General features: G+C 42.5%; 1 protein-coding gene across 4 annotated transcripts in view; it reads left to right on the top strand.

Annotated features, from left to right (window-relative positions):
• tjp1b (tight junction protein 1b) overlaps positions 1 to 14,216 on the top strand; it is a 68,451-nt gene extending 54,235 nt beyond the window's left edge. For all 4 annotated transcript variants that reach the window (XM_030732559.1, XM_030732562.1, XM_030732561.1 and 1 more), the window contains 19 exons: positions 1,070 to 1,200; positions 1,838 to 1,943; positions 2,484 to 2,634; positions 3,261 to 3,369; positions 3,458 to 3,677; positions 3,810 to 3,994; positions 4,084 to 4,179; positions 4,277 to 4,359; positions 4,461 to 4,671; positions 4,783 to 4,883; positions 4,981 to 5,331; positions 6,957 to 7,820; positions 8,248 to 8,339; positions 8,682 to 8,897; positions 9,006 to 9,142; positions 9,532 to 10,003; positions 10,189 to 10,406; positions 10,814 to 10,957; positions 13,478 to 14,216. In XM_030732559.1, the coding sequence (XP_030588419.1) occupies positions 1,070 to 1,200; positions 1,838 to 1,943; positions 2,484 to 2,634; positions 3,261 to 3,369; positions 3,458 to 3,677; positions 3,810 to 3,994; positions 4,084 to 4,179; positions 4,277 to 4,359; positions 4,461 to 4,671; positions 4,783 to 4,883; positions 4,981 to 5,331; positions 6,957 to 7,820; positions 8,248 to 8,339; positions 8,682 to 8,897; positions 9,006 to 9,142; positions 9,532 to 10,003; positions 10,189 to 10,406; positions 10,814 to 10,957; positions 13,478 to 13,572 (3,982 nt within the window). In that variant the 3' untranslated portion in view covers positions 13,573 to 14,216. The remainder of the gene's footprint in view (positions 1 to 1,069; positions 1,201 to 1,837; positions 1,944 to 2,483; positions 2,635 to 3,260; positions 3,370 to 3,457; positions 3,678 to 3,809; positions 3,995 to 4,083; positions 4,180 to 4,276; positions 4,360 to 4,460; positions 4,672 to 4,782; positions 4,884 to 4,980; positions 5,332 to 6,956; positions 7,821 to 8,247; positions 8,340 to 8,681; positions 8,898 to 9,005; positions 9,143 to 9,531; positions 10,004 to 10,188; positions 10,407 to 10,813; positions 10,958 to 13,477) is intronic.
• The last annotated feature ends 1,291 nt before the right edge of the window (positions 14,217 to 15,507 follow it).

The raw sequence follows: 15,507 nt of genomic DNA, 5'->3' as shown, positions 1-15,507 counted from the left end.
TCCGTACACTCCGTAGACGAAGCGCCGCTTCCTCTTCTGTGTCGCGTTAGTCAGACTCGTCGTCAGCTGCAGTTCCAATTATTCCAGCCTTTCTGAATCCCAACAGGATGGTTTGTCACTGAAGCCCATGTTTTCTTGATCCATCCAATGACTTCCAGGAAAGTTGGGTGGCGCATTCTCTCAGTTGCCGTTAAGCTGTGCTCTCCGTCCATCATCCACTGCGCCCACAGGTTACGCAAGACTGCCTTAAAGCTGCAGTTCACGGAGATGTCAAGTGGCTGGAGTATTTTGGTTCATGTGTTATAAATGTCACATATACGTCGCTCCGGAGTATAGGTCGCACCCCCAGCCAAACTATGAAAAAAAGTGCGACTTATACTCCGGAAAATACGGTATTTGATTTGTTTGTTTGAACCTGATCAGTGACCTGTAACGCTTTCTCTCAGCTCATGAAGCTGGCAGCTAAATGCAGACTTGGTTGAAAAGACATTTGTTCCTATGCAGCCAGTTCAAGCGGGATCCTTTGTGGTTACTTTGTCACAGTCTGTGAACAAAGCAGTACTTTTCCAAAAAAGTTAGCCTTGTGACAGCCATGGGAGAGCCACAGATCTGTGCCACTGGGCAGCCTGTCTTTATCCCTCTCTCCTCCTCCTTTTAAGAAACCTATCAGAAATGTCTGTTTTTGCCAAAGCACAGGGAAATGTGGGCATCATTTAAAATTCTCTGGCTTGTTATTAGTCAGAGTCACTGTCTATCAGTTTATGCAGCAATTCTTTTTTTTAAGGCAGTCAAAGTAGTCAGAGCCTCACAGTGAAATTCACCTGGAGAGCAGAACTCACTCTGACACCTTAGATAAGCTGCTCTAAAAATAGAGCACAGAAGACCAGGAGGACAAAGTGATGACCTTCAAGGCTAAGATGCAGGCATAGACTATTCTCAGCAAATGCATGTCTGTTTAGGAGAAAATTTCACGTTGCCTTTGAGCTCTACATCTGCAGAATGCATTATTCATGATCTCATGCCTTTTCTAAAGAAAAGTTATACAAAAACATCTTTTTTGTGTCTGCAGTCACAGAAGTCGTGACGACGAACGGACCTCAAAGCCAGCTTCGACACCAGCGAAGCTAGCGGAGGAGGTTCCTCTGCCCAAACCGAAAGAGTCAGGAGGTAGAGAGGAGAAACAGCTCCCACCTCTCCCAGGTCAGATATAAATCAGTCAGCCAGTAAATTCAATGTTGGTGTGTATGTGTGAGGGAAACCATTTGTAAATCAGTTGGAATTTTCAGAAACCGTGCGCAATTTCCTTGCCTGTCATTTGCCCCAGGAAATTGACATGAATTCATGAATTCTTGTTTGAAACAGTTATTTCTGCCCTTTTTAAAAGCCCAACTACCAAAAAAGTTAGATCCAGTCGCCTGCTGAGCCTGGCTGAGTCTGCCTGGAGCCAAGTGAAAATAAACCATATGAGCTGATCGAGTCTGACGTTCCACCACAGCCTGCAGCACTCTGCTGCCTCTCTCTTTGACTTTCTAGCTCAGGACACTGTGCGCCTTGAGTGTGCATGTGTGCACACAAGAATCTGTGTGATAATTTTTTTCTTGTATATGTGCTCTGTTTTTTATTTTTTTGTTGTTGTTTTTTTGTTTTTTTTCTCTCCCCCCATTAGTGCGCATGTGGTGAGTTGTACATATCATATATAGCTGAAGTATTGTGAAATTGTGACAGCATTTTGGTGCGGTGGGGGGTATTCTTTTTATTTTTGACCATGTACAGTTGGTGTTACATATTCATCATCTGTCTGCATTAATAACATGAGTCTGTGTGCCTCTTTATTTAGAACCTAAGCCAGTGTACGCTCAACCGGGACAGCCAGATGTAGACCTGCCCGTCAGTCCTTCTGATGCCCCTGTGCCAAGTGCTGCCCATGATGATAGCATCCTACGGTAATGTTTATATTATAAAATTTATATTTTAAATACATTTAAAAAAATACAGTAAAAGTATTGTGGAAAAAAAAGTACTTTGAGTACACTGGGAGAGCTGTATTTTAGAAAAATGTTTTTAAATGCTTTCATGCACATTGTACATCACTTATTTGTAAAGTGGAATGGTTACAATTCAGGCTGTAGACAACTCTGAACACTCACTTTGTAACAGGAGTGCAGGTCTGACTATGAGCACAGTAGCCACACCCTCATGCAGTTCAAATGTTTCGTTTGCAAGGTGTCGGGAGAAGCTTCAGCAGGGAGGGTTGCCTTAGAGCAATGAAAATTTGAAGCTGAAAATGAGGGTAACAGGTCCCCTTTGCTGCCAAGTGTGAATGAGCAGCATGCACAACGATCAGTGTTTGTGAGAATGTTTACTGTGGTTATTTTTGTCATTAGCAAAAACAGTGAAATCTCTTTAGATGCTCTGTAGAGAAATCTGGCTGGCATTTAGGTTATGTTGAAGGAAGTGAACTTGGCAATTGTCTTTATTCTCAGGCCAAGCATGAAGTTAGTGAAGTTCAAAAAGGGGGAGAGTGTGGGTCTGCGGCTGGCTGGGGGGAACGACGTGGGCATCTTCGTGGCTGGAGTGCTGGAAGATAGCCCAGCTGCTAAGGAGGGCCTGGAGGAGGGCGACCAAATTCTCAGGGTAAGATTATTTTTAACACAAGCTGGTGTGAAATGAGACAAACTGCAAAACACATGATGTAAAAAAATAAAAGAAACAGAGATGTTTAAGTTTTGGGAAAAGAGAGGGAAAATGGGATAAGCTGTTTATTGTCTTTGTTTTTACGTTTTAACAGCGGGCACATCATAGTGTGTGGAAACAGCAATGTTTTATGGCAGAATGTCTGAAACATTCCCTTATTTATTCATGGTGTTATACTCTGGCTGCTCCAAAATTCCTCTATCTTCAAGCTGGTCTCTTAGCAATGGCCCTGAGGGAGCACACACAAAAACACAGTTTCCTCTCGCTGTGTTTGTCCCACTCCCTCACAGTCATATATCTCACTGTTTGGTCCTCCTTCTCTTTTCTCCGAGTATATTGAGGAATACTTTGACTTCTTGTAGTGCAGTAGAACCTGCAGTTACCCGGGCAGTTTAGAGAACAGGAAAAGCTATTTGAACCTTTGTCTAAATGAAGATTTACATTTTCTGTCATGCACTCCTTGAGCAATAAAAGCTGCTCCTTAAATTTGAAAATCTGAGATAGCAGTGAAGTTTCTGTGTGACAACCATAACGTAGAAACATGTTTTTTTCCCCCCAAATTCCAGGTAAATAATGTTGATTTTGCAAACATAATCCGAGAGGAGGCGGTGCTATTCCTCCTGGACCTTCCGAAGGGTGAAGAGGTCACCATTCTGGCCCAGAAGAAGAAAGATGGTAAAGGAAGTGAAAGTGAATGGAGGCATGAGAAATCTGATAGCCTGATTGGTTTCTTGTTACTGACTTACCACTCTGTACTGTTCAGTGTATCGGCGGATCGTGGAATCGGATGTTGGTGACTCTTTCTACATCAGGACGCACTTTGAGTATGAGAAGGAGTCTCCGTATGGTTTAAGCTTTAACAAGGGCGAGGTGTTCCGCGTAGTGGACACTCTCTACAATGGAAAGTTGGGCTCCTGGCTGGCTATTCGCATTGGCAAGAACCATCAGGAAGTGGAGAGGGGCATCATCCCCAACAAAAACAGGTGACTGCATCCTGTCTGCTCCATACTGATATTTTTATGTAAAATATTTTAGATACTGGCAGTGTTGAGATTAGTCCTGCTGGGTTAATGACAGTATCTCTGTCTTTTCTCTGTCTATGCTTTTGTCTACAGAGCAGAGCAGCTCTCCAGTGTGCAGTACACTCTCCCCAAAACAGCAGGTGGAGACAGGGCTGACTTCTGGAGGTTCCGTGGGCTTCGTAGTTCAAAGAGGAACCTGAGGAAGAGCCGAGAGGATCTCTCTTCACAGCCAGTCCAAACAAAGTTCCCAGCTTACGAAAGAGTTGTGCTGAGAGAGGGTGAGGAATCTTGCCGCGTGTGTTAGCCCATTTCCGAGTAACAATACAGTTTTATAAGTCTGTTAATGTTTTGTTGTCTTCTTGTGCAGCTGGCTTCCTAAGACCAGTTGTAATATTTGGACCTATTGCCGATGTTGCTCGAGAAAAACTCTCCAGAGAAGAGCCAGATCTTTTTGAGCTTGCAAGTATGTCTATAAGCTGCACAAAACACATTTAGTTCTTTAAAAAAAAAAAAATTAAAAAAAAGATTTTGTCCTAAAATTCTGTTGTCTTGCTTTCTAGAGAGTGAACCGAGAGATGCAGGAACAGACCAGCGTAGTTCAGGAATCATTCGTCTTCACACTATCAAGCAGATCATTGACAGAGTGAGCATGCCTCACTATATCATAAGCATGCATTTTTTTTCACAATAATTCATCAGATATATATATATGTTAAAAATTGCTCTTTCTTTTCTTTAATGAAGGACAAACATGCTGTGCTGGACATCACCCCAAATGCTGTGGACAGGCTGAACTATGCTCAGTGGTACCCAATTGTAGTCTTCCTAAATCCCGATAATAAACAGGGTGTGAAGAACATGAGGACCAGGCTGTGTCCAGAGTCCAGGAAGAGCGCCAGAAAGCTCTATGAGCGAGCCATTAAACTGAGGAAGAATAATCACCACCTGTTCACCAGTAAGTAGCAGAGAGATTTTATAAAAAAAAAAAAGTAAATGAAAAATGTAAATTGCCTTTTTTAACATTCTGATCTTAATGAGGTGACTGTAATACAAACTATTCTCTTAGCGACCATCAACTTGAACAATATGAATGATGGTTGGTATGGCGCTCTGAAGGAAACCATCCAGCAACAGCAGAATCAGTTGGTGTGGGTGTCAGAGGGCAAGGTGAGTCTATTCCTCTGCACTGAGCAGCATTAGCCGAGTCCCAGTAGTGTGAATGAATGAATGAGCCACGAGGTGACAGTTTCTCTGCTCTGTTCAGGCGGATGGCACTACAGAGGATGACTTGGATATCCACGATGACCGCCTGTCCTACCTTTCAGCACCAGGTAGTGAATACTCCATGTATAGCACAGACAGCCGCCACACTTCTGACTATGAGGACACAGACACAGAAGGTGGAGCATACACAGACCAAGAATTAGATGAGACTTTGAATGATGAGGTGGGTCTGCCCACGGAGCCTGCCATCACCCGCTCTTCAGAGCCTGTGCGAGAAGATCCCCCTGTAATTCAGGACACCCCTGGTTACCCTGGATACCAACACCCTGTGCAGCCTGAATTAGCCAATCGCATAGACCCTGCTGGGTTCAAGATGGCTGCTCCGCAGCAGGTAAAGTTCATATCTGGCATTGCAGACGGGCTTTGCCTTTCAAAGATGGATGCATGGCTAAAATGATATGACTGAAGAGCAGAGGAATTACTCCTTTGTATTCAGTGGTGTGTCCTGATCTTTTTGTAAGATTAAAATTTCCTTTGCTAAGGATTAAATATGTTTAGAAGCTACTGATATGTTATCCATTCTAACCACATTTTTGCGAGTGCATTCTCTGGCTGGTGTAAAACTGATTGAGTGTAAGGAAGAAGATCATGGTGTTGGGGTAAGCTGTACTTTGTGTGCCCTTGGCAGGCTGTGTTATAAATGTCTCTTAACAATACTTCACAGCAAGGTGAGGCTGCTCTGCCCATGCCCTCGTTGCCTCCGACGGCGGTAGCAACCCCTGCTGCTGAGCAGCCTGTACAGCTAGAGGGTGTGCACCTAGAGGAGCCGCCTGCTGCAGCCGCAGCTCCTCAGGCTGACTCACTTAGCAGCCCCAGCCCTGCCCCTGAGCTTATTCAGCCCCCACCACCACCACATGAACCCCACCCGTCTGGACTGCCTGGTCCAGAACCAAAGGTACCCGCTGTTTCACCAGCCACTCGGACCGGGCCTGGGCCCCAGCCTGCTGTTTTAACTGCCTGTCTTCTCACACATGCTTTCCACTTGCTCTCTGCATGACACGCCCACACTGTGTGACTCACTGAGCCCACTGTGTGCCTCTGGCTCCCAGAGAAAATGTGTGACAGACTAGTCCACATGCACCACAGTGGGCTGGGAGACCAGAAGGACTGGTACATCTGAGTCTTTGACCAGGGTGAAGACATCCACAACCAGCCCTAACTGTTGCCTTACTTCCTTTGCATGGCTCCTAATGTTTTTGGGTTCCTTTCAGCTTTAACTTTTCTTCTGTAGATGAAAAATAGTGTCACTTTACAGTAGCATCGTAGTGAGTAGATGTGTCGTCTGTTGTAGTGCCATTAGTTTGACATTGCATTATATGCAAACTGAATGTTTTTGCATGATGAAAGCTAACCTGCAGACAGTACTCTTGGTAATAAATTCCTTCCAGTGAGCAATTCTCCCTATGGAAAAACAAACTTGCATCAGTACACTGCATTATGTCTCTCTTGAGTAGATATGCCCTCTGTATATGCCAACAAATCAACCTTCCATAGGAAGTACTGTAACTAGATTTGCTGTCTACAGGCTACACATCATTTGTTTGAAATGAGGCCTTTCAGAAATGTGCAAATTGCTTGTTAGTACAATATTTATGAAACTTTAAACATGTAAAATCCACTTGTGTTTATAGACATTACCACCATTCTTGAAAGGCATCTTGTCAAACGGGCATTCAGAACAGTTTTTTTTTTTTTTTTAATAATGGGAAAAGGTTTGCCTGAGTAATTGCACTTTGAATTGATCTTGGTTTAATTAATTTGTTGAGGGATTTTCTTTGGTTAATGTTAAAAGTGTTAAGCTCCTCAAGGTTTCAATTTATTTCCTGTTAATGAATTTAATCTTAATCTGATGTTGGGGAAATACTGGCTGCTTTCTGCCTCTCAACACTGGTTTGTTAAAAGGTTACAATATCGATAATGGGATGGTTGCATTCATTTAGATCTTTTTCTTCACAGATGTACAAGAAAGATCTGTACAATATGGAGGACCCTGTGCGAATCAACCATGGCCTGAAGCAGTCTATGAGCTACAGTCACCAGCCGCCGTACCAGGACAAACAGCCATACCGTGAATACGACCACCCGCCTTACGGATATGATGGAGGCGGCTACACGGAACCAAAGCCTCACAACACTGATTCTCACCTGCACTACGACAACCGTGTGCCTCATTACAATGAACAGTGGCCCCCATATGACCAGCAGACCTCGTCCTCCCAGCCCGCAGGGTACCAACCGGGCCACCAGCAACCCATGGGCTACAATCCCCGGTCCCCCTATGAGGATGGGCCAGGAAGGGACTACAGCCCCCCTCAGCCACGCTACGATGAGGCTCCACCAGTGGGCTATGATGGCAGACCACGCCACAGTAAACCTGGACCGATTCGTTATGATGAACCCCCACCACCACCTTCAGCAGGCTACGATGCACGTTCCCCATATGAGACAGAGTCCCACAGCTTCCCCATTAACTCTCCTCGGTCACCAGAGCCTTCAAAGCAGTATTATGGTGACTCTGGTCTCAGGCCTACCTACATGCCTGGGCCTCCAAACCGGGGTTATAAGCCAGGGATGCATGAGCCTATGAGAAACTCTGAACCCACCATCCCCCTGCCCAAACCCGAGACCCTGTCCTCTCCAGGCGATCCAGCAATCACCCCGGGGTCCAAACCCCTTCCTCCTCCTCCACCCCAGGAAGACCTGGATGAGGACCCAGCCATGAAACCACAGTCAGTGCTCAACAGAGTCAAGATGTTTGAGAATAAACGGTCTGTTTCTATGGACCGGGCTAAAGAGGGAGGAGATTCATCAGTGCTCAGGGTACGTTTATCCCATCTGAGTTACATTAAGTGTATTCTGCTCCAGTGGGTAGTTGACATTAAAGCCTCATAAACTTTGAATTAACTTCATCACATTTCAAATATTGGTATTTGTATTGCTAACAATAAACTTGTTAGAATACTAGTTTAAATGCAAATAGCTATAATCTCGACTAAAAGTTGAACTATAATTAACTAGGAACATGATCAAAGTATGAACAACAGTAGGGTGTAAATGGATCCCAACTATATGGCGATATAGTTATCTTGAATGCACATCTTGAAAACACAAGCTTTTTTTTTGTAAAATGTTTCATTTTTTTAAAAAATATTTTTGCCTGAAAAATTGGACGTCATGCAGGCAAAGTACTAGATATGTGTGTGCAAAATCAGAATCACTAAAACAGAGGCCTGTGTTTGTTTTTCAGCCTGCAGATATCCCTAAACCTGTGAGTGCACCTGGACCAGTCCTCAAAGCGAATTCTCTCAGCAACCTGGAACAGGAGAAGTCCACCTATAGGTATTAACCCTCATTTCAAAACCCCAGGCTACAGAGTAGGTGAATGAAGGGCAGCTCATAAGATCCTTGAAAAGGTGTCTTCGAATTTGTTTGTTGTTGTTTGAGCTCCACCTAGTGGAGGCAGCAAGCCCTGCAGTGTGTAGGTTTCCCTCAGTGTCAGTGCCTACTTGATCTGCCCAGCTGTAGAGACTCATAATGATTTCAAACATATTTGAGAAATACATGTCATAGATTCAGGTTCAAATTAGTGCAGTGTTGATTTGTGTTTAATTAAAACTTTGTCCAGCAGGCTTTCGGGCAACCATACTGTGTTTTACATGTTCTGTTTGGCTTTCTCTGCAGGGCTCCTGAACCACAGAAGCCTCACACTAAACCCCCGGATGATGCAGTGCGTTCCAACCACTATGACCCAGACGAGGACGAGGAATACTACAGAAAGCAGTTGTCCTACTTTGATCGCCGTAGCTTTGACAGCAAGGCCATGGGCCAGCCCACTCCTGGCATCAACCGCTTTCATGATCTGCCCAAACCACCTCAGCTGTCCTACCCATACAACAGGTATAACAGCTCAGCTCTTGCCAAAAGTGTTGGCTGCTGTATAGAATTTCTGAGTTCTTAACTCATCACAGCTTTTGAATCCTAATTGTTTGTGGCATCTAACTGCAGAGTTGAGTCTGTGGAAAAGGTGAGTCCAGTGGAGAAAAGATATGAAACTCTGCCCCAAATCAGTCCCTCTTCACAGTATGGGCCCCCGGCCTCTGCCGTTCCACCCACCACACTGCCCAAACTCAGCCCTGGTGATGGTAAGCTTTCTAAATTTTCTGCTGGCCTCTCAAACTTTATTGTGTATGTTATTAGTGCACATGAATATGCCAGGAAGATAGAAATAGATTTTTAAGGTATGTGGCAGGTGGATATTTCCAAGTACCTTGGAGAACTCACATTTTTCTGAAGTAGTTTTGGCCTCAGCTGCTTCTTCCTCACTCTAAAATCAGACTGACTGCATGTTGTTCAGACCAGCGCTCTGTGTGAGCCAAACTATCTGCAGCAGGTCTTGTTGTCTTGTTTGCACAGTACTGTAAATCTTGCTGAAAATTCTTGATTTTGTTATTTTGTTGGTAGTAGCTAAACTCTGTAAGTATAAATATCAAGACTGCATTTAAATTATTTAATTTATTGCATCCTCTTGCAGCTAGTGCCGTATCTGAACCATTGACTTCGCCCAATCCCAAACCTGAGCTGGCAACTCTTAGGCCGACCAGCAGGGATGAACCCACACCAGGTGGTTACCTGCCCCCAAGGGGCCTCCCCGACAAATCCCCGGTTAATGGCACTGATGCAGCACCCCCGAAGACACTGAGCACTCCCGCACCAACTAGCTATAACCGCTACGTTCCCAAGCCTTACACCAGTGCAGCCCGGCCCTTTGAGCGCAAGTTTGAGAGCCCCAAATTCAACCACAATCTGCTGCCCAACGACACACAGGTAAAGACGGACCTCCTCAGTAAGCCCAGTGTGGTGAGCAACAGTAGTGGGAAACCTCAGTTGTCACCGCAGCCCCTTGATCATGACAGCGGCCTGGACACCTTCACACGCACTATGGACAACAGGCCCAAATACCAGCACAATAACATCAACGCCATTCCCAAGGCCATTCCTGTAAGGTAAGATGCTTTTTCACCCCAAGCAGCAGCAAGTTTTATGAGAGAGTAATTACTGAGCTGCTGAGAGAGTGTGAGAGAAACTTGGTTGTGGACAGGGGGGTTGCTCTTGTGTCCCCTGCTGTGGATTATTCTCTGCCTGAACTGATTTGACTGATGATGTTCTCCTCTTTGCTTCCGTCCCTCAGCCCCAGTGCGCTGGATGATGATGACGAAGATGAAGGACACACAGTGGTGGCCACCGCTCGTGGGATCTTCAACTGTAACGGAGGGGTCCTGAGTTCTATTGAGACAGGCGTCAGCATCATCATCCCCCAGGGTGCAATTCCGGAGAGCGTGGAGCAGGAGATTTACTTCAAGGTGTGCCGGGACAACAGCATCCTGCCCCCCCTCGACAAGGAGAAAGGTCAGTTCCTCAGTTCTGCGCAGAGATCCTTCCTAACCTGGATATGTCAACAAGATGGTACATGAGAATAAAGTTTTTGTGTTGCCTTTATTGGAAAATTGTAGAATTGTTTGTTGAGTTACAAAACCGATATAGAAACCGCTACAGAAAAAAGACCCTGAACTGGACAGGTAAATAAATAGATACAAGAAGTGGTAACACAGATAGTAATCTGCTGTTAAACAAAATTGCATCCATGCTAGCTGATAAATATAGAGCAGTTTTAATTAACATTTAGTGTATTTATTTAAGTAACCTGGCCAGACGGTTAACTGTTGTTTCTCATTGACTGCGACGGCCTGACAACAGACTCTGTTAAATCATGTGTTTGGTTTGTGGAGTTTAACTCCGGTTGTGTATCTGTGCAGGAGAAACGCTGCTTAGTCCACTGGTGATGTGTGGCCCGCATGGACTCAAGTTCCTGAAGCCGGTGGAGCTGCGCTTACCTCACTGTGCATCCATGACCCCTGATGGTTGGTCCTTTGCTCTAAAATCCTCCGACTCCTCGTCGGGTACGCTGTCCTCTCTCTGTCCTGTTGGGGTCTGTGGGCAGACTCTGGTGATCAGCAAAAAGAGTTCATTGCTTTCTGAATCAGTTTAACACCCCCATCTGTTTTCTCTTTTTCCCCCTCACTTTTTCATGCATGTGCCGCTTGGTGTTCTTTTCATGCTGATTATGACCTCTTTATTTTGGCCTTTCTAGTAGTTCGAATTAATTCTATGAATCTTAAACAGACATAAAAAGCTAGAATATCCTTAAAAATCATTGCTTTTCCTGTGTAATATTAAATGTTCAATGTTGACATTAGGAACAGTAGTTTAATTATGAAAAAATTGTTTTAATATTGTTTGGTTGCTCAGTCTATCCTCCTAAAACTCTTGGGTTTTATGCCCACAAAGGAGGCTGAGTGATAATTCTTTTTGCAGACATTACGATTCTATTACTAAAACTCAAAGTGTTTCTTCAATTTGAGAGTCTTAAGTAAGGTTTCAGAAATGTGCAATAATTTTACTCCTTCCAGAACAAAGCTTTTATTCAGTGTCCTTTGTAGAGGACAGCAGGACTCACTACCTGACGTTTTCACCCTCTGTCCATACTTGAGGGAGCAGGTGGAAGAGTAAGGCAGAAAGGATTTTACTCACAAATGTGGAAGTGGAGTCATACTGTCAGGTAATGAGGTGGAGGAAGGCCGGACATTAGAGCAGGAAGGTGAAAACTCAGAGGAAGCCGTATCAGCTTTTGAGGAGCCTGAGCAGGGACAGTGTGACAGTACCTGCTGTCCATAATAAGTATTGTTTAATGTAGGTCTGAAGTTTTTATGCATTACAATATCTAGAAAGGGAAATAAGAATGTTTTCAGATGAATTCTCTCTCTTTGTCACACACACACCAGCTAAGTTTGATTGCTTCCTTTATCCTGTTGATTTATATAATTAACTATATATATATATATATATATATATACTAAAAGTGTATTAAAGTGTACCTCTTCTGTCTTTAATCAATTCAATTGAAACAATATTGAAATTGGGTTAAAATTGTTGTTTGGCATGAAACATGAAAACATGACGGCGCTGCCCACAGCCACCAAACAGGTGTTCCTCTGATTACATCAAAGAGAAAATAGGCAACCAGGTTTTAGAAAAACAAAAAACAAAGTCAGAGCACAAAAGCCAGAGAGAGGTGTTCATCTCTGAAGGCAGCATTAAAACATTTTGGAACCAAAATATCCTTCAGCATCTCTGTGATCCCCACATGACTCAGATAATCTAGGATCTGAATTTACTGGTTCCAGCCAGTTCAATAAGTCATCTCCTCCACCTCATCTCCTGACGGTACGAAGTATGACTCCACTCTCACAATTGTGAGTAAAATCCTGTCTGCCTCACTCAGCCCTCTGTCATACCATCCATGATCATTGTTAGTGTCATGGTGGCATGATCTAACAACCCAGGTTTAGGTGAGTATCAGGTGCACAGAATGGAGTGTAAAAAAAAAATGTAAAGTGAACCGTTAAAATGACATTTTACTAAAAAGCCGTGTTTCCCTCATCTAACTGTTTAAATGTTCATGAAAGAAAAATACATTTTTACCAGAAATCCACACAAAAATGGAAACAATATCCTTACATCACATCACTCTGTGATCAAACAAGACCTGATGTCCAATCCAGAGACGGAAGATAAAAAAATAACCAAATAACAATTTTGAAAAATAAAATTATGCAACACGTTTCTTTGAACCACAAAAAAATCTAAATATCAGTTCTTTAATTCTTCATGGCTCAGATTCAACAAGATGCTGGAAACATTCCTCAGAGATTTTTGTCCATATTAATAGAAAGAGGTAAAAAGCCCCAGCAGCACTTCTAGTATAAATAATAATAATAATAAGGAACAACTTGAGTGCTTGATGGACATATTTCCACTTGTAGCCTGAAACAACTACTTGTTTCTCCTTTTTTTTTTTTTTTTTTTATTGGAGCTAATAAAGTGGCCACTCAATGTGTATGTAGTACCGTAAACATCAGATTTCTCTTGATTTGCCACCTGACACGTGCTCAGTGTTCTTGCTTTTTAGTGCAATTTTCTCTTTATGATTAATTCTCTTCATGATTAATTTTTTTATTTGAACGTGATGTACAGTAAAGACTTCTGGGTCACGAGGCAGCATGCAGACACTGACTGAGCGCTGATGTTGAATCCTTTTGTAAAGTCCGATCAAACGCACAGGTCCGTTTAACTGGAGTCCTGCTGGTCGCTCCTAAATTCATGTGAGGACACTGAGTTGAAATTCATTAGATGATTTAAGCATTAAGTAAACACTTAAACACATTTGAGCAACAGAAATTTATGAACGACAGTTCATTAATTAATTTATGCATCATTGTTTGAAATCTCCGGCCTCGCACGTTTTTATTAAATCACCTGAAAATCAGTTTTGTTTTGAGTGTCTTCACGTTCTGTTTCCTGTATTTTAAAGCTGAGCGGAGACTCGCCATCAGCTGACATCATGTTTCTGTTTCCTGCAGGTGATCCTAAAACTTGGCAGAACAAATCTCTCCCTGGAGACCCAAACTACCTGGTGGGTGCAAACTGTGTGTCTGTGCTCATTGACCACTTCTGAAGAGGGCAACAGCTGGCCTGTTACTGAATGTGATAAACGGGGGGGGGAACCTGAGTCTCCCCTGCCGTGCCCCCTCCACGGTGCACGGTGCTCGATGAAGTATGAACTTGATATTCTCACATTGTTTACTGTGCCCAAAATATTAAAAAAAAAGGAAAAAAAAAACACACACACAAGGAGAGTTGGAGTCCAGCATCCTGAGGCTGTTTTCTTTCTTTCTTTCTTTCTTTCTTTCTTTCTTTCTTTCTTTCTTTCTTTTGGTTCGGTGCTTACAAGGCTTGCAAAAAATAAAGACGAAAACACGTTATTTAAACAAAGGAACTGAAGTTGGAGTGCATGACCAGTGCCACAGACTGAATGATCTCATTTTGACAATTTTAGCTAATTTTGTAAAAGTTCAGAGCAGTGGAGGGGGAGGGGGGATAATTTGGGAAACTTGTTTAATATCAAAATGGGATTTTTGCATAATGTAAAAAAAAAAAAAAAAATTAAAAAAGGAAAAAAAAGGCTCACAAACAGCAAAGTTTGTATATTCAAAACTTTTGTTTGTGAATTCTGTGGTCATGCGTTTCACTCATGATGGATCTCTGAGGACTTGAGAAATGCTCAGCCTGACTCACGGAGATGTAGGCATCATCAAGATTTAAAAAAAAAAATATATATATATATATATATATAATAATAATAAAAATAGTAATGAAGAATGAAGGTTAAGTATTAGTATCAGACGCCCGTTTGTCCAGTGGGGTTCTCTCTGTTTCAGACATGTTTTGTAGAAATGTTTTACCGTAGATAAATATACTGACTTGATTTTACAAACTCCTGCTGTCTAGAGATCTATGCATGTGCTATGACTCAGGTCCAGAAGCCTGCTACTACTAAGTTCAACACATGAAAAATCCCATCGTACACTGCAAGCAGTGATGCCTTATCTGCATATTAACTTTTCAGTGAAACTTTAAAACATCGGTTCCTTCAGTTGTAGCGATCACTACGGAAGAGGAAGAATAATGAAGTCGTCGTCTCCGCATTTTTCTCCTAAACGGTGAACTCGGATTTAGCACACGAGAATAATTGAGGCTGATGAAAAGGTATGCTTTCTTTTACTGCTATGCATATGAAGTCTGAGGAAATTCAAAACAAGCTAGAAGATGTTAAAATTGTGGCTGTACATATTGCTAGCATATGGCCTTGGTTCTCTGTAAATGAACTTTTGTACATCTTTGTTATTTTGTATAAAAGAGAAAACGTTTGTTTAAAAAAGAGAGAAAGCGGTTACATTGGTTATGTTTGTATTCTGGTTATACCCCTGAGCCTTGGAACTGACATAAGCAGTAATAAGTCCGACTTTTCTACCAACATATATACACACACACACACACACAAACACACACTACTTACGGCATTTTTAACTGTCAGAAAACTTTTTATTCTTATTTACAAAAAGAGAAGTGCTTGGTTTAAATGATTTTAAAAGATGTACTTGAGGGGGGCTGCTGTGAAGAGTGGTCCCTTCCTTTCTTTGTGATACTGGATGCTGTATTGTGTGCCCTGAAATGTATTTTTGTACTAATAGACAATTTATTATGGCACATCAGTACTATTTTTCTTTTGATATGACAACACTGCTTCAACCCGGCACTAGTTTATTTTCCCGTGTGGCTGACATTCTTTTTATTTATTTTGATTTTACTTTATTTTCCTTTGCAACACATTTCTAAGTATACCACTGTATTACTAAATAAATTCATTTATAAAGTAAATGCTCCCTGGATTGTGTGTTGTGTTGTTGCTGTGGGTTTCCCAGATGTTTTTAGATATTGATGCACCCAGACCAGTTTTTTTTTTTTATTTCTTCTTTTTGCCAAATGGATCTGAGATTCCTTTGAGGGTTCAGTGATTGTTTTTAAAGAATTCACAGCTTAGTTTAAAATT

This window comes from Archocentrus centrarchus, chromosome 6 (genome assembly GCF_007364275.1).
Source record: "Archocentrus centrarchus isolate MPI-CPG fArcCen1 chromosome 6, fArcCen1, whole genome shotgun sequence".
Classification (NCBI taxonomy): domain Eukaryota; kingdom Metazoa; phylum Chordata; class Actinopteri; order Cichliformes; family Cichlidae; genus Archocentrus; species Archocentrus centrarchus.
This window is presented reverse-complemented; position numbering and strand designations above follow the sequence as displayed.